Below are 26,241 nucleotides of genomic sequence, written 5' to 3' on the forward strand. Positions count from 1 at the left end.
GAGACCAGTCAGGGACCAGCTCTGGTGGTCAGAGGGTGAAAGAGCAGAATTTTAGCTTTACTCTTACCAGGGTTCTGTGCCCCATGGGACTGCTGCTCTCCATTTTCCAACACTGGCTCTGCATCTGCTCACACACACACGCACACACACACACGCATGTATGCACACACACACACACACACACACACAGGAACATACACACACAGACATACACACATACAGACATACACACACACAGTCATACACACAAACAAACACAAATGCACAAATATGCACACAAACACGCACACACACAGACACACACACACACAGACACACACACGTGTTACTGCCTGAGCATACACACACCCCGGAGGCCTCATGCGGGCGTGATCACATCCGGACACGGGCTCTCTCGTTCCAGTTCTATCACAGGCATCCTCTTTGCTCCCTACGTAAAGAGGCACAGACTGTGTCCAGGGGAGGCACGCTCACACACTATCAGAGGGACACAGTGAGACTGCAAACAGACCACCGAACCGCAGGCTTCGGGTGACACAGCACGACACCGCCACACGACGCTGGAAGACCCCCAGCTTCACACAACATTATTAATCAGCTGTAGCTTCCCAGGACCGCACAGCGCATGACCCACACTTACTGACCCGTGAGTGAATGTACGGAGCATCGCTGCAGAAGTCCACCGAGTGTTCGGTGTGAAGGCCTCCCAGCCGGGTCTCAAACCCCTAATTCCGTGATGATGATTGCAGGTCTCTTAACCACAACTCATCACCGCACCTTAACGTGCAGCATGCTTAAGAGAGGGCTTACAGGCCCGAACAATGACTAGGGATTAACTGATGCGTCTCTTCCCCGGGGACCTCGTGAGAACATGAAGCCCTGCACTGAAATTTAATTTTCTGAGAACCCCTAACGCTCACCGACACTCAGAAATTGTGACCGGTGAAAGAGCACAGGAGATTTGGCACGCTCTCTCCATTGACACTCGTTCACCAGAAATTGTTAAGATTATTGGAACAATGAGCGGTAATCTCATTACTTGGTGAGCAGGTACAGTAGAAGCACTTTCCATCCATTCTGACAACATGAACCTGACCTCATATCAGATGAGTGGGGTCTACCATCTCTTTCACCATACTGCAGTTGTTGGTACTATGGTGTTGCTGTATTGTGGTTATGCATCTACATTGATCACACATTTTCAGTCTTCTTACTCTCACTCGTAATGTTAAAATGCCCAACTAAGGAACAGCTTTGGAATATATTAGAAAACAACTGAATATTAGAAAATATTAAAATGCAATATATCTGATCTTTGTATAGTACAATGAAGAAATGTTGAAATTGACTGTATTTTGGTCCTATCAAACCAAACTAAACTTTCTCTTTGAACAGATGCTGACATGAGAAATGTGAATATATGTGTGCAGTTCACTTTCATGTCTTTTTATACCTGGACTTAAATTCTAGTCAGAATGAACTGTGAACCCAAACAGTCCATGTCAAGTCCATATCCCCTCAACTTGGCCCAGACCCTTCTCCCCCCCACAGCCTCTGTGCACCACCCACTCACCGTCCTTCTTGTCGTCGTCGTCCAGCAGGGGGATGTAGTCCTTCTTTCCCACCGTCTCCCCCACTTGGTCGTCGAAGGTCTCGGCCTCCAGCGTAGCCACAAAGTCCCTCTGCACCAAGTCCTCTGGGCCGGACTGAGGCACACTGTCAGTCAGAGCATCGCTCAGACTCAGGTCCTGGTCTGCCATTGTCCTGCACCGTGCGAAGAAATAAAATAAAACAGGAAATGAAGAGGTCAAAGGTCATGAATGAACATTTACACAGTGCCTTGGTAGGGCTGCATTCTGCCTCCATCAGTTCACCTCATCTCAGCCATACTGTACATCTACGTGTACAACTACAGTGTGAATTTTACAGAAACAAAGGAAAGGGCGACACATTATAACATTCATGCAATCTCCACCACAGGAATAACTCAGAAGTGTTTTGTTTTATATCCCATAGTTCCATGCTCTTCTAGTCCCACAGGCACACAACAGGGTAGGTTAGCGTAAAACCTGAGATGGCTGCTGGTGTTAACCACGGCCGGTTAGGCCTGACATCTCGACTGAATAAACAAACAATTACATCTGCAGCCAGGGGCACAGACTGTGCTCGAAGGCATGTCTGCACAGACAGAAGCTGGCGTCTCCCCGCCTGTGGCCAGCAGGGGGCAGACTCTCAGCAAACAGGCCAAAATGCACTACAGCACACAGCTGGTCTGGGACGTAGCCAGATGTGCACAGAGCACACCACTTCCTTAAGGCTTATCTGCCCTGAATGCCCACAGAGGACAGCAGAACACAATGCTTTCCTTGTGTGAAATCAGGGACACATAGACAAGAGCAGACAGAAAAGTCCAGTGAACAGGCCCATTTAGGATTGCCAGCCATCGAGGCGCAGCAATTTATAGTCAGACAAGTGTCAGTTTAGTCACAGTTTTTTCAGTCGGGGCTTATTGTCAGTCCTTGTGTAACTGTGTGTAAATGACATGAACGACTGCCCCCTCCTCCACGTTGCCATAATTCCCTCACAGTCCACATTAATTCGGTCTGACGTTCCGCTCACTTCGTCTTCTACTCTTCTTCCCCACCTTCGTTCTCCTTCTTTCTCCAAGTCAGTCTCCTGAAGTCCATCCCTAATTTATCCCTCCCTCCCCCCCAGTTCTCAGTCAGTGGGATCAGGAGAGTGTGCCGACTGACGTTTCAGGCAGAGGATTATGGTACCAGCAGTGCGGGCGGGGCACATGCACACCCATAGTGTTATGATGTCCACCATTCTCTCTATTCTAGAGGGTGCTGGGTGGGTCGTCCTGTTAAGGCACTGTTGCAGTAAGCGAATTAGGCCCATGGTCCGGTATCGAATCCGGGCCGTGTCGGTCCCGACTGGAAGAAGGCACCCCCAAAGGTACCCCCAAAGGCTGCCCATTGATCTGTGTGTGAAGTGTCTTCCTCCGACTCACGTCTGTGCAAGCCTGCCTTACAAACTGCAGTGTGTTTAGTTTAGTGAACTGTTTAGCTTCCCAAATCTGTTCCTGAAGATCTACTGTACTGTCCTGTAGGTTTTCACATCAAGCCTAGTAAAGCACACCTCATTCAACTTCAAGAGACTGCACTGAGATGCTAATTAGCAGAGTCAGGTGTGCCAAATTAAGGTTGAAATTAAAACCTCCTGGACAATAGATTTCCAGGAACAGGGTTGAGCAGGCCTGGTTCAGCAAATGCACAAGCATAGCACAGTACAACAACAAGCTCCACTTTGACTTGCAAGTCCAGAGGGCGAAGCTTCAGCATCAACACCTAATGATAAGCTGTTTGTGCTTGTCTGTGCTCTCCTTAGCAATCGCAGAGGTTGTAACAATAAGAAATAAGACCTATTCTCCAGTCTTTCTTGCAATGATCTCAGCAGGTTTAAACTATTGATGCATAAAAAAACCTGGAACGCTCCCAAATCTGGAACATGGACTGAAGAAGGGTTTTACTCAGCTGAGTTATCCAGCCAACTCCATAATCCTGCTTTGGTAAATACTCCCCAGATCAATGACTGGCCATTCCAAATTTTGGGGAAAAAAAATAGACATATACAAAAGTTCACCCTACTCCATCTCAGCTCACACATCGCTACATGTCTCTGCTGGGGATCAAACCTGAACTTCACCCCCCTCACGTGAGTGTAGGGGTTATTCCATCCAGAGGGGAATGCTGCTGTGCTATTCTGAGCTGTTCCCATGCAGCCAGGCAGCCGAATCAGCCGGCCGTATCGACTGCTCTTCACTCATCAATCGCGTTCCCGCTGCCCCTCCCTCCTCCGCTCCCACGCTCACATCCTGTTCCTGTCTGACAGAGTCGGCTGCAGGTTCCCTAGCTACGCTCTTGGCACAAAGCATTCGACAGCTCCCCCTGGTGGAGACGTGACCACTGCAAGGCAGTAGAGAGCTGGACGAGACAGTTCAGTGTAAAGGGAAAGGGAGACTGAGGAACTGCACTGACACATAATGGAAGGTGTGAGCAGTAGTGCCAAATTAGAGGCATAATCACAGGTTATTCTGTACTGGGTGTCTAGCCCTGCTCTGCCCATCTTTCTTATCGTATTGATCTTTCCTTAAGTCTTGTTTAGTGAATTGTTTAACACAGGGCTGCCCAAACCTGTTCCCGGAGATCTACTGTCCTGTAAGTTCTCACTTCAAGCCTAACAAAGCACACCTCATTCAACAGCTAGAGACTGTACTGAGCTGCTAATTATCTCAGTCAGCTGTGAGTCAGGTGTGCCAAATTAAGGTTGAAATTAAAACCTCATGTATAATAGATATCCAGGAACAGGATTGGGCAGCCCTGATTCAGCAAATGCACAAGCATAGCAACGTACAACAGCAGGCCCCACTTTGACTTGCAAGTCGGGAGGGCGAAGCTTCAGCTTCAGCATCAACACCTATACAACCTCAGGTCACAAAAAGTGAAGCAGATCCAAGGCTGCTAGTACATTAGTACATAATTCCAATGACCCCAAGCAACGCGTAGTTAGGCATGTGGAAGCAACAGGATTACCAGACTCACCTGCCAAGGTTTGTTAAATAAAACGATAACCTTGAGCTAATGAAAAAAGGAAACTTCTATGCTGGAGAATCCATTTTGTGTCCTTCACACAGAGGACTAACTGGGACCGTGTGGACGGATACATGTTTCTCCTGAATGACACTGAAATGCTATACGTCACCTACATTTATAATTATAAATCTATAATACATTTAGACATTTTTATAATAATAATAATAATAATAATAATAATGCTGAAAAAATAATTATAAATGTTGAAATGCTATTTTTTCCATTATTTTAAATGTGAAAATAACCTATGCAAATGTGTAAAAAGTAAAAATATTCTTGTGTGGGATGAGGTCTGAAATCTGATCACTTCAAAATGAGCAGGCCACTGCTGGGAAGGGCTCTTCCGCCTTCAGGGAATAAAGGATTCTTTGGCAAACATGGATCACAGACAGCATGGATTAACTCAATAGAGGTTACCAGAGTCACCAGGTTCATCAAGACTGGATGTCTTCACAGTCCTTACAATCTATTTTATTCGAGAAGGCTAGCCCACAGTAATAACAATTCATTAGATTGCTATAAGTTTAAAGAGCAAACCATTGTTATTTGAAAGCAATTTTGTTCACAGTGGGCCATTTATTGAGTAGCCTAGAATTTTGCCCTACAAAAAAAAATGAAGTCTTTTAGAGTTAACAATGATGCTTCGTGAATCACAGCTGTCCCACATCCCAATGTAAAGATCACACCAGCTGAGAAGTGCGCCCTCCTCCTACACCCCCAGCAGTAATCCATTTTCTATACCACAGACCACACAGCGCTACAGAAGTGCTAATTCTGCTCAGAGGAGAGGAGGCTACTGGGACACAGCAGGAGTCTGGCATGTTATTAGCAGCAGCTAATGCACTGTTACCCTAATGAACCCTTGGGTTAACCAACTCTACCAACGTAGATTGTTACAGTTTGTAGTCCTAAAATCCGGACTCCGCCGAGAGAACCAATGGCGGAAGAAACATCAGGGTTGGCCTACAAAAAGACGTCATCTCTGTAACAGTCCATTGGGACAATGACAAAAGTGCCCCACCGCTGTGGACTCCTGACTTTAGTCCAGGCTCAACCCTGAGGTGACTAAGCATTCAGGGAGTCTTCATACTGAGCCACTCAGAAGACCCACAAAACACTTTGGCTGACTTGGTGCATAAAACCCCTTAAGACAGCAAATGGGCTCCTCCTAAAAATTCTAGATTTTTCTGTAGAATGTAGAATTTACAGAATTGATCATACACAGTTTGACAACTAGGGGTAGATATTTGCCCTTACCAGTGCTAAAACAATGCTTTTAAAATGGTACCGGTGCCTTAATTGTGCCTGAAACAATACCTTCCTTAAAATAAAGAGCAAATCACGACATGACAGATAATTTTTGTATTTCAAAGAACAAGTGTAACATTAGCTAGCAGAGGTGGGCTGTTGGGGCATGGGTCAGAGATACTTCTGTTGCCTGTAGCATCTGTTTTAGCGCACCAGAGGGGGGTGGAAAATATTTAAATCGACATTGTGTTGTAAAGAGGCACTGAAATCTGCATTGCGATTCAGTACGGTGTGTACCGGTCGCAAGGGAACCGGTGCCATGGCGATACCGGGTTTCAGTACCCAACCCTACTGACAGCTGGGTGTGAATACAGTCCTACACACCTGTCCACAACCTGAGTCATCTCACTGTTCTGAACCTACGGCCATTCAGAGATTTAATACCTCCCATTTTAAATGGCTAACCATGCCAGGTACCAGACAATCCACACAGGGCTGCGTGTCACCAAGCTCTTGCACAAGCACGTGTTGTAGAGAGCACAGACTGCCACCAGGCCAGCGTGTGCCATCTGGACCAATGTTAATGGGCACGAGCTCGCGTGCCAGGCCAAGGAAGGGGGCAGACAGGGCCTGTCCTGGCTGGCTGCAGTATGTCTAGGTTCCGGTTCCATTTTCCTCTCAAATGTTGTTTTTTAAAACAGGGCAAACAGCATAAAACTATTATCTGAACACATTCATGACTTGGAATACTATATAAGTGGTGTTTCATTTACTTACTTATGTTGATAATTAGGGAATTAACTCTCTTAGTCAGCACCTAGAAATAAATACTGCAACAAAGATTGACTAAAGTCATGCTACAATATTTCAGAAATGTCAAAGACGATGAAGGTGGGACAATTGGGGCCGCAGGGGCTACAGGGGCCTAGGGCCGGCTGGTAGCCGGAGTGCAGTCTGTCCCGGCCTTTGGGCCGAGCTGTCTACAGGGGCCTCCCTGATTCCAAAGGAAGAGGAAAACTTTCAGAAGCTGACGGGGAGGACGAGGCCGACGATGCAACCAGTCAGACAGTCGAAGGGCGAGGGGGGGGGGTCCATGTCTGGGTCTGCACCCTGGAGCTCTCGCTCTCTCCGTCCTTCCCGCTGAGAGCTAAATGACACAGACGCACTGACTGTTCTACAGTGCAGCAGCCACTGAAGGGCTGGCTCGGAAACAGTCAGCATCCACTGTCCAGATGCGGACCCGCTAAAACCAGCCCTATAATTTTGGTCACACAGCCTAGGTGACGGCAACCCCACCTCAACCTATAAGTTAACTGGTAAATCAGTATCAGTCTGGAGATAAATAATGGACTGTAAAAAAACTGGATTCTGATTTATACCCTGACAGCCAATCATCCGGTTGTTCAGCCTTTCAGACAGACTTCGCCATGGGAGCTCGGTGTTTACTGACACCCAGTGCTATTCACACAGGGCTACGCTTCTGCATTCAGAGCATTCTCACACCGCAGTCTTTCTTTCAGACTAATTCTGCCGTAATAGGAATTTAACAAGCCGAGTACAATGTGCCACTGTCACAGCGAAAAATAAACAAAAAACAAAACCACATTCTGACCTCTGATGGCATTGCCCTGGCATCCGGCACATGCCCACCTAGTTTATTTGTGCACTCTATCCCAGTCCAAACTCCGGGACGGACATTACTGTGGGCGGCTCACGACCCACAATGCCCCACTGTCACACAAACGCCCAGTAATCACCGTCCATCGGTCCAGTGAACAAGCACAAAGGTATGAATTTTATGGTAGGCTGCAATCAGCCACTTAAAACTCTTAAGCTTCCTTATTTTACACCCGCTTCTGTTTTTGTCTGTGACTGCTACAGCACATCCAGGCAGTTGGTGCTGGCTTTTTCTCATCCCTCATACGAAGGCTTGTTCATACTCGACATGATGCAGGCCTCATGACGGTACAGGCAGGTGTCTCACTGACACGTAGCTGGAGCTTTGCCCCGCAGTAAAACTGCTTTAAAAAGAACGCATCGTCCCCCATTTTGACCTTTGGGAGTTTTTGCCGCGGCGCTGAAAAGCTCATTTCTTCGACAGCACCCTCAGAAATTTTAAATGACAAAATTTCAGCTGATTATATAACGTGCTTGTGTAAGAGCCTCCCCAGTACCGGTAAAAATAATTTTCCTGGTGCAGCTGATGCAACTTCCGCACACCCGAAACCCCAGCTGGCTACGGCGAATGGTTAAACCGTCGTCAGGCAGCCACCGCTCCCGGGGGAGAGGGCCTCGCGCATGCACTGAGCGCGCCCGAGCGTCTGCCCCGCGCGGGACGCGCCATTCCCAGCATGCCTGGGATTCCCGGGTGTGACGCCTCTCCCGCTTTAGAGGGGTGACTCAGGAGTGACTCACCGCCGCACAGCCCCGGCGAGGAGCGCATTACACCTCTGCTCGGAGCGGCGAGCCTCGCCCAGGAGCTGGCTGGCCCCGCCCACAGAGGCTGCGGCCCTCCCCTCCCCGGGCATGAGGCCTTCTCCAGCGGTCCGCTGCTCCGTTCCCAAGGCTAATGTTCCCTCCGGCATTCCCTTTCATCTTATTTCAGTCCGGACCATGAGCCTCCACTTCCTTCCTCTCTTAGTCTGCACATATTGACTTAATCTTCGGGAGCTGCAGTGCACACCTGATAGGATTATCAGAGGAACAGCACTTCATAGATTAGGGAGATATAGGCCTATACCCAGGTACTGTATATATTTATATATTCTTAAGTCATGAAAAAAAAAAACAGCGTAAGGCAGAGTTCTCTGATGGCTAATGGTTTGTAGAAATTTTACGCTGCAGTGTCAATCCTCAGAAAAGCATGTTCTTCGAGTTGTAATGCGCCTGTCACTGTCACCACCCCACTATCAGTTGATGTGGACTTGTCTGTTAAACACTCAGCACTGCAAACCTGCCATCATCAAATCCCAATGCACTGCTGTATTAACTGAAAGCACTACTGTCTGAACTACTGCATTACTGAATTACTGCAGAGAGAAACTTGCCATATGTTCCTGACGTCCTTCTCGATACGCTTCAGGTCACTAACTGCTCGTCACAGCCAAGGTTATGACTTTGAGGTTTGCTTCCTTGTGGACGTGCATCTGGTGGCCCTTCCCTTATGACTAGGCTGCAGTCAAACAGGCTCAGCTTTCATTTGACCATTTACAGCCATAACAAATCTAGCGACGAACATACACGTTACATTTTGCCCAACTCCAATCCTCAAATGGCTGACTTCTACTATCAAGCCCAGAAAGGTTGGCATTGAAACTGTACAGGTAATGATATGCTGAGCACAGAGCTTTATATAATGACAGCAGCTAATTCAGTGGAGCAATTTGCCCCAGAGGGTGATGAAAACAAGGGTCTGTCCAAAAATCCTCTATGGCAGAGACCGCTCCACAATTAAGCATGCCGTGACTAATGTTCACAGAATTAAAGTTCTCCCTTGTTTGGGTGCAAAACTGCAAAGGCAGATGTTAGGAAATATTTAATTAGCTACAGTACAACCAGTGTGAGCGTCGCGTAACCCTTAGCGATGAGCACAAAGTCAGCTCTTTCTGTCTGATGTTCTGTCTGGCTTGCTTCATATCTGTAGGCCTAAAGACACTGGGCACGTGCCAGTTAATGTAGAAAGGAAAACATTAGACCTTATTCATACTCACTGCACACAGACCCACAAAACAAGTGAGTGAGGAAGGTCAGTAATCGTAATACTATTCTTAAAACAGGAGTTTGAAAGATAAAAAGGGCTTACTTTTTCCTTTTCTTATAGCCACAGCATGTTTAAAACCAGTAGAGATGCTCAAAAAACACCAATGGGTTTCATCAAAATGTACTATAAATCGGATCTGCTGAAGTTGGTCTATTATTATATATTAGAAAGAGAACAATTACATTTTCTTTTCATATTCTGAATTTGTTCATGGGATGAAAAATACTGTTTAAAGAGAGCCCCTTTCAAGTCAAGTGACAATTTCTTGGGCTTTGACGTTTATGCCAGAGAAGTTGACCAATTCTCCCGTAACCTTAAGAAATGACCATCTGAAACCCTCTCTTTTGTCCTTGCCTCAGGCCAGTTCAGCTTCAGTGGCCTGCCAGCTCCATCTGTACATGACGCGTATTTCTCAGATGCAAAGACCCCGCAGGTCAGAACATCCACTTCGGAGTGAGAAGAAGCAGCAGCTGGCAAAAGGTGCATTGAATGAGTCATCTATTGGTGTAAACCTGCCTAACCCTGATTCCTCGAGCTGTGAAATGAGGTGTGCTCTGTTAGGGTTGGAGTGAAAACTTAAAGGATGGTAGATCTCCAGGAACAGGGTTGGGCAGCCCTGGTCTAAACTGACGGAAGGCATGGCTCTGATGTGACTGACCTACAAATACGTTCAAAAATACAACTGGACATTCATAAAACTGGCTAAAGCAATCATAATACCTACAGCATGGACCATCCCTGGGTATTTTAGTGTGTGTTGGAAAGAGTCATGCTGGATTAAAAGGATCTTCTAATACAAGCCAGACCTCCTCAAACCTGTGCGTGTGACCTAGGTAGAAAACTCCGGAAACAGCAGTCCTGTGGCAAATCACTGGAGCCCTCAGGTTCTTTCAAAGCGAAAAGAACAGCATGAAGATTATCTATGTGAACCAAATCCTTGCATTTATATAACTCACTGGCCTAGCATGGTGGCTCTATCATGTGGAGGGAACTTAAGTGAAACAATTACATTTTCACCAAGGCACTGATGGGAGATGTAATCCTGCCTAGTGTCAAAGAATCATCTATGGACTTCACCTCCCATCACCCCCTTAATGCCCGCTCATTGAACTCACCTCTGTTGTTACATATACCTCTGTATGATTTCCAAGCCAACCCACTTCGCCTTTGTCCTTACTCCCATTCATGCTGAATGGCCAGCTAAATCATCAAGGAAGCCATGTTAGACGTTTGACACGTATGAGTATGAAGCAGGTTTCTGGTGATTTTTCCCAGCAGCAGAGGCATGCAGAAAGGCCTGATTCCCACCAGGCCTTGGGGCACCGCTGACGGGGTTCCAGAGTTAATGAGTAAAGAGTTGCGCAAGCACAGAATGCAGAGTTCCATCAGCGTGGGAGGCGCCTTCAGGAATGTGGGGGGGGGGGGGGGCGGAGCAGACGCACACCTGCGGCTAATCAGGTGGGTTAATGAGCTTCAGGTGCTGCTTCCAGTTCACTGGAAAGGTCCTTTCATCGTTCTCCATGGGAGCCGGGGCTGGGAGGCGTGCCCCATGTTAAGCGTCCGTCCGTGGTTCTGCACCACCACCGGCAGCAAGAACAGGCTTTTCTAGATAATCTCTCCCTCTCCCAGAACCTAATTTTACCCATTCTCCTCAACTGTGCCACCCATGTGACTGGCACTTCAATCCCAGGTGAACCATATTGATTACGAGAGAATGCAGTTGGGAGAAAATGAGTGCAGCATTTGAGCTCCTTTGAATAGGACTCAAATTCCCAGGAGCCCACAGCTTGACGTTATGGCAGTACCGAGTTTCATTCTCCCTTGTATTGATGGAACTGAATGATTAAGTTCTCCCCCACCAGGACTGTGATGGTACAATGGCTCCACACAAAACTGGTTAGGCTGCTCAGAGCGCACCAAATCCCTTCATTGCCCACAAAAAATGCAAATATTCCTGTGCTCATGATTCACTTCAACTGTTCATGATACTTGCTCTTTCAGTCGTTTTGTAAGTGCGCATAAGGGTGAAGCAATGCTTCAGCAGGGCTACTGAGACTAATGGCACAATGTCGGCTCCGCCTTCCTTCTCCCTTGTGCCAGGTGTCTGTGCATTCTCCAGACAGAGTGGCTTGCTCATGCAACATTTAGGCTACATTTTAGCTTTTTAGCAGGCGTTCTTATTCACAGCAACCAAAATGCAAGCCCAATTCCATAAACATTTAAGAGTGAGTAATTGGGTTGTCCTATCAGTCTAAATACCTGACTAAAACAGTCAGAAATGAAGAGTCAATGTTTGCTCTTCTCTGGATCGATGCTGGAACCGGAGCGGAGGGAGTTGCCTTCACAGTCGCAGGGGACATTAGTTCAGCTGCTGCTTGGAGCTCAGAAAACCTGACACAGGTCCAACTGCTAAGCAACAGGAGGCTCCTCCTCTTTGCTGACACTACAGTAGTGCTGTCGCTTCGAACGGTGATAGTGTGTCTGTGTGTGTGTGTGTGCGAGTGTGTGTGTCTATCACTGTCCCCTGCTAACCCGTCCTCCAAGCCACACACCACCTCAGCTGTGCCCGGTCTCCAGTCGCCTTGTATCTGATTTGTTTCTGCGCACTGCATTTTGGAAGGAGACAGCACCCCCGGTTATCGGCCTATGAAAGACAGCAGATCACACACACGGAGACCCCTTTCCCACACCAGTGATGTTCCTCACAACTGCATACTCAATGTTGGTTTCCATTTTCACTTTTTGAGCAGCTAGAAAGTCTGTGACGTAGCTACCGGGCTGCTGGCCTGATCGGAGAGCGGCTGAAGTGAAAGACTGTGGAAAGAGGAGCTCCTGAAAGCTCAGGGTCCAAGATAAATACGGTTACTGCTCTCAAAGACATTTCACTCTATTTCCTCCCCTTCTGCAGCCTATTACCTGTTACCTAGCGACCACCACTGTCCTGTCCCGCGGAGTTACAGGCCACGCTCTTTTCCCTCTCTGCCGTGCCTTGGCCCCACCCTCTTCAGCTCCTCAAGGTCTGTCCAGCTCCACCAATCAGCGGTCGGCCTGCAGAGGCTACGGGCAGGCGAGAGAGGAGGTCGAAAGCAGAGGCTGTCTCCACAGCGACGAGGGCACTGACGTCCTGATTCGGACAATCTCTCCTTTTGTTTGATACGTGCGCACGCTCGTACCCACGCACTGTACACCCTGCACACACAGGACCTCTCTATCATACACTCACACACATTCCTCCATTTTGCTCAGAGTGACCAGTCCGTACTGAGACAGCTCATACAATTTTTGACTTCCAGGACCAGGAACTGTATCCTATTGTTTTGGGCTAACCATGGCATATAAAACCAGAATGCATTAACTTCATACACACTCATACACAAAGATTCCCCTGGTGTTAAGGGGCTGTGATGGCTTTTGCTGCTGCTTGGCCCTTAATTGATCACCTCAGATAGTTGATCACCAAGTTATAAGGTGAAAACCAAAACCAGCAGCGTTGCTCTACTGCTTTCATTCTCAGCTTCACTCAGTTTCATTCTACATGGGACATCAACATGATTAAAGTGTACAATTATGCATAAAGTTATGGTGCTCTCAGCTAAAAATGAATTGAAACTGTCCCTTTCTCGACCTCAGTACTAAATTTTACTCTCCTCTCTTCCTTGTCCTCCTCCGCTCTCTTTGCACTACCTATATGTATCTATTCTGCCTCTCCCTCATCCCAGCTTCTCTTAAACTCCTACCCATTCAAAACAACTTCTCTCCCTTCCCCCCACTCTCTTACTCTCTCTGACTCTGCCTTCCATACCCACCTGTCACTCCTCCATTACCCCCACCCCTCCATATGCATCTATCTGTCATTCCTCTTTCACTTACACGCCTCCTTTTAAATCCCTCTCTCTCTGCTCCCTCCAAATCCTCTCTCTCTGTTTGTCTGTCTCTCTCCATCTCCCTCTTTCTGTCTGTCTCTCTCCCTCCCTCTCCCTCTGCCAGTCTCTCTCCTAATCTCTCTCTCTCTCCCTCCCTCTCTCTCCCTCTCATTGGGCTATGAGGAGATGGCGATGCTGAACGCTCCCCAGCTGATGTACTGTATAATTCCACAGAAGCCCCGATTGACAGTAAAGTCCCGAGACCCAGCTGGTCCTGTGGGGGGATTACAGCCACGGTCAATCCCCGCCGTTTCGCCGGCCCTCCTGCTCTCCCTCAATCCCTCGCGCAACGTCACGCGATCTCCGCGGGCCTTCCGTCCAATGGGCCGCAGCGGCTGCAGCCGCACAGCACACACATCACGTCTCCTCGAATCCACATCCGTGTGTGTGTGTTCTCCATCTCCTTGACTATCCCTCTCCACTCTCTAAGACCCAAATGCACAAACCACGTAAAAGCAGTGACCCGGAATTGGCACATACAAAGTAGCCTACATGCTAACCATGCTAACTCCTGACACCCTCATTAATATGCTTTTAAACACTGCAGAATCCAGAGGGATTAGGACTCCGAACAACTGGATTTGCAATATTTCTGATTCTAACTCCTAAAAGCAATGCTTTTACCGCCATCTCATTCCAGCAGGTCTCACTGACTGCTGTTATCCGTCCACATTCATTAATTTTCAGCATCTATCATTCCGTCCAGAAGAAGCCGAGACCTTTATCACATTATCTTGCACAGTAGAACATGTCTGCAGCCATAGGAGGTTATGGCAAAATTAAACACTCCTGAGTGCTTGATGAATAGGTTTATTTCCCCTACTGGAGATTTATGAAAATACAGACACATCTGCGCTCTATTTTAGTTGAAGCTTTGAGTTATGCTTGGCTTTGATACAGCACATAGGAGACCAGCAGGCCTAGTAAAACTAGTCATTATGTATTGGTTTTTAATATTTTCTTAAGCCAGGGTATTTTGGATAAAATCAGGACCCTGGCATAACATTGGTACAAAGTTGTACTGACGATTGGGCAACATGCAACTGGGTTGAGCAGGCCAGGCCCCACAGCTCTGAAGCCTGCAGAGACAGTCAGCTCCATAATGTTTGGACGAAGACTTATTAGATATTAGACAATATTAGATTTAGAATCAAACAATTCCTTTGCTTACCAGGCTCACTGTGATTTCTGAGCTCACCAGTGCTCTTTCTTCTTAATAATGTTCCAAACAGTATATTTTGGTAAGCATATTGTTTGGCCTATGTCTCTGACTGTCTTTTTCTTATTTCTCAGCCTCATAATGGCTTCCTTGACTTTCACTGGCACAAATCTGGTCCTCAAGTTGACAAACACCATTAACAGACTCCAAAGGCAATCAAAGGCCTAGAATCAAGACTAGATACGGAAAGCTCTCTTATACCTGCATTAAGGAAGGAATTGAACACACCTGACTAATCAGAAACACTGAGGGCTCTGTTATACCTGCACTAAAGAAGCAATTGAACACACCTGACTAATCAGAAACACTGACAGGCTCTCATATGCCTGTACTAAAGAAGCAATTAAACACACTGGACTAATCAGAAACACCTGTGACACCATTTGTCCCAAACACTATGATGCTGTGAAATGGGGGGGCTAGTTATAAAAAGTGCCATCATTTCTACATGTTGAAACCACTGTATAGAAATACCCTTAAAAAAAATCAGAGAATGTGCACTTTAACCACATGTAGTACACAGCCAAATCAAAGAAGAAAAAAAAGTATTTGTCCCAAACATTATGGAGCTCATTGTAGTCAAGGGACAATATGCAGAATGCTAATGGTAAAACTACCGTATCTTTCAAGTCCTTGGTCGTCCAATGCCTCTGTCAAATGTACACAAAAGTAATCCAAGGATTTCTAACTTAAGGACAGTAAGAGAAAATCAGCACAAAAAGAAAAGCCTTTTAATCAGCAGCTTGTGCATTTTTTGAAAGAAAGAAAGGATTTGCTTTAGACGACAGTGAAGCTGTGAAGTTTACAGAAATGAAAGCCAAGAGCTGTTAGCAGCTTTGATGCTTCTCCTCCTCTTGGTAAGCCTGTAATACAGACCTGGCTGCAAAACCGTTCGCTATCATATTACCCTTAATATAACAGGCCAAAAACTGACACAAGCGCAAATATAAAGAAGCCTATTAGCAACCTCACAACTGAAGGCACTGGAAGGTAGGAAGGGAAGGCAAATGACTACTCTGAGATAAGCTCATAGCTTCATGTCAAACATACATTGTGTTATATGGTCACACAGTACCTAAGTCATTCGGTGCACAGAGGCAAATTAGGAGGCGGTTCAGCACATGATCCCAGTGTGAATAGGCACGGCTAGCTGAAGACAACAGACAATATAATAACAAAGTATTAAAATGATGGAACCTGAGCTGTACAGAGCAGGATACTGTTTAACCCCATCACACATGAATATAAACCATCTTTCACCAGCACAGTCTGCTTAATAATGTGAAACCTCAATGTAACCCAGAGTACTGACACAAACTGGTTCAACATTAAACTGACACTGTAGATGCCCAGTTCTGTGAATATGGCCAACACTACATCAGACAGTAAGAAGAGAATGACATGGTTTAAACCTACAGTTAAGTCACATGATTGTAACTGGAAAAGACAGATAAGTACAGTATATTATTGTGCATTTCCTTTTGTTGAAAAATTAACCAATGCAACCCACACGCATTAATAAACAGAATGCCGTACACCACTGACTATGTTAATAAACTGCAGATATTTTCCAAGCCATGAAGTTAAATAGTTACACTTTTACACAGTTACACATATCTGATTTACAGAACACAGATTTACAGAACCATTGCCTGGTTCCATAAAAAAGAAAAAAGTACTATGCAGGAAAAGCAGGCTACTGTACCCCGCATGTGATTAATTCCGCTACGTCTTCCCTATTCTGCTTCCTCCGTCGACGCGTTCACCAGACCGTGAAATATTTTGGGATGACCCCCGGTTTCCGGGTTGACGCAATAACATTTGCGTACAGTAAAACTGATCGGATGGACTACAGATGGAAGCAGAGCTTTAATGAGCACCTGCTCCGGTGCAGCCAGGGCCTGGAGGCGGCTTCCCTGTGAGTCAGCAGGCTGTTGGCCTGGTCAGAGAGCGCCGTTGCGGCACGTAGCGCCTTGTCGGCAGGCCCGCGGTAACTGACGACGCCTTCTGTTAGCTATCGCTTCCTTGCCCCAGGTCTGCGGACCATGCTGGCATACGGACACACACACAGACATTCAAACACAGACACACACGCTGCAAAGCTATAGTATTATGTACAGAGCTAGCCAAACAGTACAGGAAATAGCCTACTGATTTCCTGTGTCTAAAAGCTCTGCTCAGATGTACACAGTGGTGATGAACACCAGTACTCTAAACATTCTCCCATGGACTTACATGCTGGTGCTAACTGCACTGGATAGTGTCCAGAAAAGTACACACATGTACACACACACCAATATGTAAGTGCAGCACACAGCCGGATAGATGTGCAGACAGACATGAAAGTTCACTGAGAATGTGGCCTATTCCTTCCTTCAAAATGAATGTCAAGAAAGCCAAAAGATGGAAAGCCTTGTCAGTCCATATTATATAATGAGCATGGTGATGGATAAATCACAGTCAAAAGGATTTTGCCAAAAAGCAGCCTTGATGCTTGAACCTTTCTAGAACTTTCTCTCTTGACAGACGTGGCCTTTGGAACTGAATGGAAGCCTTGTTCAAAATGAACATTTATGACAGTTATAAATAAATAAATACTTTTTGCCCTTTCTCTGTGTTTGTGTAAATCTCAGATAAGAGGAACCTTCTGCATCAGTTCCTTCAATCCAACATTCCATCTGTAAGCTGGAAGGAGGCTGAGAGCATGTCTGGAAGGTTGCATTCCATTATCAAGTATTTCTGCTTCACTCGAGAAGTCTTCATCACCTTTGTTTATTTAGCAGTTGCTAAGCACTGAAAATATGCATACAAATGGTCTCCAGGGTCAGTGAAAGCCATTCAACTTTTACGAACGCTTAAAAAACTGAAGGCCATTAAAGGTGTACCGTTAACGTCATCTCAAATGACATACACTCATCATTCTCACAATCCTTACAGAAGAGAAGTATACTGCAATGTATTGTAATTATAGGCTGAGGCATCATAACAAACCAAAACTTCCTGCACATATATCTGAAAGAAAGATGACAGACTCCAATAATTTTCTTTTTTTTTATAACCCTAAGGGATCCACAAGTTGTGCTGTTCCTCTCCATTCATCAATTACATCTTAATTACTTCTCACACAGAAAATAGCTGCTGATACATTCAATCGCCAAAATAATTATAAAGGTATCACTTATTGCTGCAGACTAACTACAAGTCAAGCGGCTACCCTTTTCCAAGGGAAATTTCAGGTAAAATATGCAGGTGTTGCACACACTAGCCAAAGAACTCATCTAACCTGGAAAAAAAACCCCACAAACTGTACTTCAGGTGAGGTACCTGGAAAACGATCAGCAATAGCTTTGCATAACTCAGCGGTCCTTCAATGACAAGCCAGACACCCTTGCCACCACGTCACACTGCTGACTGTGCATTTAACAATACATTCAAAAAACACACAAGGTCCTACAGATGAGCTCAGCCCTGTGTCAGGATACAGTGGGACAGGGGGCCGACTCCATGCCCCGTCTGTCGCACGTCCAGCCGCACTACCGACTCTCGACTCCAGTAATCTGAAGGGGATTTCAGAGGCAGTAATCCTGCTGGATCTATAGGGGAGGCTGAGGTCTAATAATGGGCATAATCCGTTCTGTGCTCTTCCTGTTATTATCTGTTATCATCAATATTTATGCAAACATAATTAACCCTTCGTTAACTCCGCAACAAGGATTGAGCCAATCTGCTGTTGACCATCAACCAATGCTGAAGACTGAAGCCATTCAGGGGGACTGTCTGTAGATGACTACAAGGCAAGTGCAGTCAACATGGACAACCGTTCCAATGATTATAGCTCATAATTCATAGCAACAGGCTGACACTTCATTTTGAAACTGAATCATGCGAGTCTGGTACAAATGGATGACACACCATTTAAGCTGTGAACAGCTACACTTAGCTGCCTAAGTCATTAGCCAGATATTTATAAACAAAACAATCTTATTCCTATTTTCATATCAGATTCATCTGCACTTTCTATGCCCTAACAAACCAAATTTATAGGTATAGTGCGGCTGTCTAGCTGTAGAAACTATATGGGATATCTATGCTGATTTAAAGCAACAATTTTAAAATATTTATATATTTTTAAATATAATTCGTGGGATGACTAACTACAGCACATTAGTTAACTGTTAGTCATAGAATTTGTAACAGTCAATCACACCATGGCCCGCAGTAGCTACAATGTAGCTGCTACATAGCTGGCAACAGCAAATCTCTGTCCCGTCATTCACTTTCTCCGTGGGCGAATCACACTCGGACGGGGTATACACAGTCAACCAAGCATGAGCACAGATGATATTACATTAAAAGCACGGCTGGACGGGCAGACAAGCTTGTATAACTTTACTAACTGCCATAGCTCCAGCGCAGTGTCAGTCACTCGGTATGACTCTGCGACTTCTCCCTGCACCCCTTATTTCTCTGATGGTGCGTGCTCAATGAACAGTCATCCAAAAATCCCAGTCACTTCACTAGTTGTACGTCACACTAACCCGCATGAAAACCCAGCCCTAACTAATTCTTTGCCCTCAGTTACATGCATGTCCCGCAATTGGGATAGTTTTTCAGGTAGACTCACCGTTCGCTGCCTGTTTTTGACAGTTAGTCGGGAATCTGTGAGTGTCGCTGCCTCTGCGATGATCCGCCCTCCCGTAATGCGCTACTCACGGACCGCAGAGAGGCATTGCCTCCCCGTCAAAAGTTAAGCCAACCAAAGTCCAAAACAGCCGAATGGCGGCTGTTTAATCCACTTGGTTTTAAGAGGCGATGAGCTTGACAGCGCGTAACTCCAATTGCAGCTCGAGATTTGTTTGGGTAACGCCTTTTCGTTTTCATCACACAGACCCAGCCTCCTTAGTCGAAGTACTTTTGACAGACAACTGGAACGGACAATGAACAGGTTCGATTCCTTTTACGGGAATGTAAATATCCAATCGTTGTTTAGCAGAGATATGTAAACCGCTTCCAAGCAGCACGGTTATTATGGAGTTCGGCGTTGCAATGCTAAATGACACATTAGGCCTATCCTGTGAAATCGTCAGAATATCGCTGTCCAGAGGAGGTGGAAAAGTGTCTTGGATCATCATATTTCCAAATATAACATATAGAGTTGGACTTCAGAAGCAGCCTAAAGTTTGTACTTTGCACGAAGAACACGTGTTTTACCGATTATTTATTTTACCGACTGTTTGAAGCTGTTTATAAATTAGTAGCCATAGGCTATAGTTAGCTGCCACTGTTTGTTTAAAATAGTGGAACTGGTCATTCAAAGTGTAGCTGTTAGGTAAACTTTAATGATTCCTTTCATCGAAACGCATCTATGATAGATGAGCTAGATGCGTAATGTTTGCATAATGTTTGCATAAACAGGTGTTCTGCATCACATGTTAGGCTACAGGTTTGTGTGCCCTGATTCAGTTTATGTAGCGCAGTATTTTTATTTTCCAATTTAGTATTTTACAAATGCAAAACATTTCCTAGGGGGGCTATTCATTGGGAAATGTAATTTGATAGGCTACTCTAGTAATGTGACCTAGCATTGCCATATTTGTTCATGAATAGCTGCACGGTTAGCTACATGTAGGCTACTGTAGCCCACAGTTCTAGCCAAAGTTGTGAGACATTGGCAGCTGAATTGATATAATCCCTCTTGACACGATACACTCTTTCCGTAATTCAGGAACACATTTTAAACCTTTATGGGGCGACTGGCTAATTGACGTGTCATGGGTTTGCTCCCAGTAGTTTGTGTGACGAGTGAGCCGGCATCGTGTACCTGATGCATGATTGATGCCGCCTCCTTGTGTTGTTTACGTTAGCCAACTGCTACACGCCGTTTTCTTATTTAATTATGTACTTTCATTTATTTGACTAACGTGCTACAAATTTAGTTGCTATAAATCCATCCCAGTCCAGTCCAAAGTAATTGATCTTCTTAATTAGAGGGTGACATCCGATGTAAATAAAGTACATTTAATTTTCCCTCTTTTGCTGCATCAATTGGAGGACTTTCCACGTCAGGGTTAGAAGGATGACAACTGACTAAATGCAAATGTAGGCTAATTGATTTTTACTCAGTAGATAGGCTAACTATGTAATAAATGCTCGTCTCAAATTAAGAAACGAATTGCGAATCTGACCAAATATGCTTTAGTCAAGGGCTAATAAAGTTTCCTCCCACATCCGATTGTATAAAAACTGTAAATATTATACTTTTTAGTTTAAAAAAATCAAGTTTTACTTTTTTCAATGATTAATTTTGTATATCTTTTACACTGCACTGTTAATGAGTGCATTTCATGAACTGGTCTTGTGTTTATTCACAAGTATGTAGGCCTACAACTAGCCTATAAAAGGAGACACTGATCATCTTCAGTCATTCCAGTATAGAGAGCAGCTGTTGAATCACCACCCCCCACACCAAAAAAAAAAAAAACACCACAAACAAGGCTGAGTAGACATTATGTGTGTTGATTGTTATATGTGTTTTTAAGAATTCGTACTTCTCAAAAACAACAGCCAAAAACTAGCAACAAGCCCCAGAATGTAAAATTACCAGATATTCTTGGAGAGATTTTAAAAAGAAAAATTCCAAGAATACTTCCACAGGTCTCTGCACAGTATTTATATTGTGAATGTTAAGGATATGTGCTTCTTTAAAAGATGGGAACGGGAGGCCTTTTTGGCAGTTATTTAGCTAGTGGAGCGATGGATTTTTTGTTCTCTCCATAAATACCAAGGATTCCAAACACCCATTATCCTCTCTTACAAGAAGCAACAAATCTGCTTCAAGTCCCCATTGAAATCAAATTACAGCACAGTTTGTTATCTTAATACTCCGCTCTTTCATTATTTATTTGCATAACTGAACCGTTAGCCAGGAAGAATCCTACGCTAGGCATTTCACATATCCCTTTCATACAGCTGGATATTGACAAAAGCTGATTGTGTTATATATAGTACCTGCCCAAAGGACACAGCTGCTGTGCCCCTACAGGGATATAAACAAATTCCCTAGTCACTGGCAGAGTGGCCCAAACAATCAGGCTGACTGAGTATTATATTACTGAGCTGAGTTGAGCAGGCAGCGTTCCCAAGGCAAACTGAAAAAATATCAATTTTTCAATTTTACTGATATTCAGAGATGAATTTCCATGAAAGCATTTCAGGTGAAGTATCCTGCTTGAGAGTGTAACAACTGACAACCACCTAGGACTGAATGCAATGCTTATTCGCAGCCTGTCGCTTAGTATAGATCCTTTAACATGTTTAAAATATGCTCCATTCCAGAATAGGAAGAACTAGTATAGTACTGGGGAATGTCAAAGATGAGCAGGTTCAAATTCTGTGATGCAAAATACACTTGCATTGCAGTGTTACAGGACTGATGTGATGGGGGCTGTTGAGGTTGGTTACATTACCATCTAGTGTCGGTTGCAGTCATCACAATCTTTTGTGCCTGATAATCTGACCAAAGGCCAAAACACAAGGATGCCTCTATTCATTAGCATAGACAAGTCTATTCTTCAAACAGCAACACTGTAATTAATCACCAAGGGTATCAGCTACGGAAGTAGGGGTAGGGTTTCCTTCAAGTTACTGTTGCTCAGTTTTAGGAAAGTTGACTCGGGCTAAATGTCAGAAATTTCAAATGGCCCAGTGAAAGCCCGATCTGAAAGCATGCCCTTTTTTGGCTGGGCCTGAAAAGCTGAGCATCCACACCCTCTGCTCTTATTACTCATTGTTTATTCACCAAATTCAGCTTATGATTGCATTTCATGTGGTACGATGTATGGCTCATTTTGCGATCATACTAATTATTTAAATAAAAATGGGCTTGCTACATGACTAAGTGGGGTACAAGTATATTCAAAACACAAAACATTCAATGTTCTGATGGCAGTGTATTTCATAGTAGCAAGGAGCTGCTGGACAGAAACAAACAGGAACCTGAGGTTCATTGATATCATAATGATATATCGCCATCAAGTGGTGAAAAACCTATGTGTTACTGTTTTTGAAGCGCTTCAAAATAGATACAAAACCTACCATCTTTATTTTCATAAATACGTATTTGCAAACCAGGTATATAAAGTTGTCCTATTTTGGGGCAAAACTCGGGGACTGCACAAAGCTATAGGAATTGCAGGTATATGTGAGTAAAAAAAAACTTTATACTGTCAAGTGTGGTGTTGCCTCTGGATTTAATTATGTGTTTGGCTGTTCCATGGTCTTCCTGCTTCAGAGGACGTGTTTTCCCTCCCTGCCTGATGGGGCACTGTGGAGACTGCTCTGGGTGAATATGCTTTTTAACATCTGCACTTTAGAATTCCTTTTAATGCAATCAGGAGCGATGTTGGTGCTTCCAACAGACAAACTCAAACTCAATGGACAGAGATATGACACAGTATATCAGCTGTTTTCAAAGTTGTTTATTGAAAGAAATATTGGAAATTTTTTTTATAAAGTCAACCTTTAATAATGCTATCACACATCAAGACCAGTAGCTTCTTCTAGCATTACTCAAGTGTCTGATATGATTGGGGTGGCAGAAATAAATTAATGCATTATGGAAGTTGGTATGGTATACCACGGTTGGTATGACTTTCATTTCTCAGACAGTGTCAATGCAATATCCTCACTGTCAGGACATTTAAAGCTTTTCAGTGTCTGTTATTTAGTGGCTGACATGACAGCACAGTGCAGTACTTCCCTCTACCAAGACAAAACTAATTTAAACAAAGTCAGCTGCCTTGCATATTTACCCACTTGCTCTCAGAACTTTTTCAGTGCAGCATGCAAATAGACTGTGCACAATATTTTGTCATTATTCATATTATTTTCATAATTGTATTCATCATTAACATGGTTAATAACAGGAGTATTTTCATTCTTTTCTACAGTTTGCATTCTGATGCATGCCACAGAAATAATAGTTTCTGTATAGTGCTGGCTATATTGGTGCCAGGGTCAGTTACTTTACAAGATTCTCTTATTTACAGGGAAGGGGTTAATAGCAATCCAGTGTACTGAGGTTTCTGGAAAAACTCCACTGCTCAAAATATCTACAAGTTCAACTTGAACAATGCATCGCTGACTGCATTTTAAACCTATCGGCATCAGTGCAACAAACTGCATTCAAAATGCTTCTCAGTTTCCCAGTGTGAGTGATAGGACTTATTTGTGGTGATGTTAACACAAAAATGTTAACACAAATTTGTGTTGAGCTAGGTTATCCAGCTTGCAATGCTAATGAGCTTACACACACCTGCACCTTTCATGAACTTCCATGTCCTTAGTTAAGTCAGCAGGTCAAAGGACATTAGAAAGGAGTGGTCACACTGAGAGTCAGTTAAGCGGACAGCTAATAGCTGGGTTGGAATTTGAACGTGAGGACTTCAGCCCTTGTGCATCAGGGTGATCTCTGAAGATACTGGCCTGGAATCAGGGGAATGAGAAGTGATCTTAATTACAGGTCAAATTATGTAAAGCAATTTGGACAGGCTTCCCACACAGTGGCCCTCTAGGGCCCAAAGTTATGTGAACAGAAGAAGACACAGAAGAAGATATTGCTGTGAGGAGCCTCACAGTCTTGGTATGAACAGGTTTACACATGGTCAGAAGGTGCCTCTCTTGATTTTAGTGAACCCCAACAGTCGCTAACAAAATCCATGCTTATTTAAAATTGAATTGCCTTTCGCCCACAGATGCGTACATACACACATCTCTCATACATTGTCCATTCTGAAAATACAATTACATCCTATATACTTCCTGGCAATAACAATCCCCCATCTTATGTGGATACTCTTCAACCCTAAAACACATTTTCCTAAATAAACCTGACACACTCTCTGCTGTCCACTATATTTATGTCCAATGTCATATTGTGCAAATATGCTACGCACTGTACATTTCAACAGAGAAAAACAGATCAGTATTTCTGATAAATGAGGGGTGGGGGCATTCAGGAGGTGCCTGGGAACCTGAAGACAGATTGCCGTGTTCATTTTTAATGTGATTTTACAGGGATTGACACTAGCTTTGTTATGCATAGTTCTCTGTTTTACAGTTGATGATCTCTGAATATAGAATGAATAATAATAACAATAATTATTATTATGATTTATTGTTATTATTATTATTATTATTATATTCCGAGACCATCAATTGTTATGGGTTGTTCAGCCTGAACCTCTATAACAGCACAGTAACAAACTTACCTTAAAGATAGGGCTTGCATTTTTCCATTTTAATCAGTAATAACCCAAAAACCACTGTAGTTTTAGTTAATCATTTCTGTTTTATTTTAGATTATTTTAAAATACCAAAATAGAGCAATGTGAAACAACATTTAAAACATGCACTACAGGCTTCAACGTAAGTCCTCTATTTAACCTGATGACTTCTGGTTTATTTCACGTGTGCATGCGCAAGTTCATAACGTGTGGATTGACGCGCGGCCTAAAGTAGCATGTACAGCCCACGTTGTCGAAAGGAAGAGTGGAAGGCAAGTAAACGCTCCGTGCTCTGTACTCCGAACTGGGACCTCCAACCTCGGCTGGAGACCAGCTGCAGCCAGGTCATGTGCTAAGAGGTTTTGCAGGACAGACGCTGCCAATCATACTACACTTTTCACTTCAAGCAAAAGGTGGAATGCTAAGTCTATATTGTACATATCCATCATATTTGGTTGTTTTTTTCCTTCTTTTTTAAAGCCTGACATGATTTTAAAATGAAATACACTGAAATTAATGTGTATTGAAAAAAGACACTTGATAACAAATATGAATAAAAACTCAAAGACATGAATAAAAACAGAAAAATGCAAGCCCAATAAAAGAGATGAACAGAGAGACTCGACAGACCAAAAATGAGTGTCTAATAGTCACATGAATCTGTAAGACATAGTTAGTCCATGGAAATGTGTACTGTAAGTCATGTAGTTTGACCAGTAATGTGTAATAAGATTTAAAATATGACAACTTTGCAACTATTCACAACAACTGCTCCTTGTACCTTTTTTGCCATTACCAATACCTTTATACCCATTATAGCATATTATTCTTGATTTTATTTTTTTATTCATTGAAATGACATAAATTGACCAAAAGTATGTTGTGATATACTTTTTGTAATATACTGAGCTACATTGATGTTCGTGTAATTTATTAAGGTAATTCATTATTTCTACCACTAGTAGATAGAGCAGCTTAAGTGATCACCCCAGCTGTGTCTCTTGTCTGTCTGTAATTCTGTGAACAGAATAGCTAAAATAATATGTGCCATAACTTTGGTGAAATGAATGCCTTTGTGACAATGAAAAAATTATTCGATTTTAGGGCTGCTATGACAAGTGCCACAGTTGGCAGAGGCATCAACTGAAGTATT

General features: G+C 44.1%; 1 protein-coding gene across 9 annotated transcripts in view; it reads right to left on the minus strand.

The window, feature by feature from the left end:
- The window catches only part of LOC135252777 (microtubule-associated protein 4), an 87,789-nt gene extending 68,207 nt beyond the window's left edge, over window positions 1–19,582 (minus strand). For 7 of the 9 annotated variants that reach the window (XM_064331262.1, XM_064331263.1, XM_064331269.1 and 4 more), the window contains exons 1-3: window positions 19,430–19,582; window positions 1,574–1,764; window positions 68–124 (exon numbers count right to left, since the gene is read on the minus strand). In XM_064331262.1, coding sequence (XP_064187332.1) covers window positions 68–124; window positions 1,574–1,760 — 244 coding nt within the window. In that variant the 5' untranslated portion in view covers window positions 1,761–1,764; window positions 19,430–19,582. The remainder of the gene's footprint in view (window positions 1–67; window positions 125–1,573; window positions 1,765–19,429) is intronic. The other 2 variants (XM_064331265.1, XM_064331264.1) reach the window with 1 other exon arrangement.
- Between the last annotated feature and the right edge of the window lie 6,659 nt (window positions 19,583–26,241).

The sequence above is a fragment of the Anguilla rostrata genome, chromosome 4 (assembly GCF_018555375.3).
Source record: "Anguilla rostrata isolate EN2019 chromosome 4, ASM1855537v3, whole genome shotgun sequence".
NCBI classification, from domain to species: Eukaryota; Metazoa; Chordata; class Actinopteri; order Anguilliformes; family Anguillidae; genus Anguilla; species Anguilla rostrata.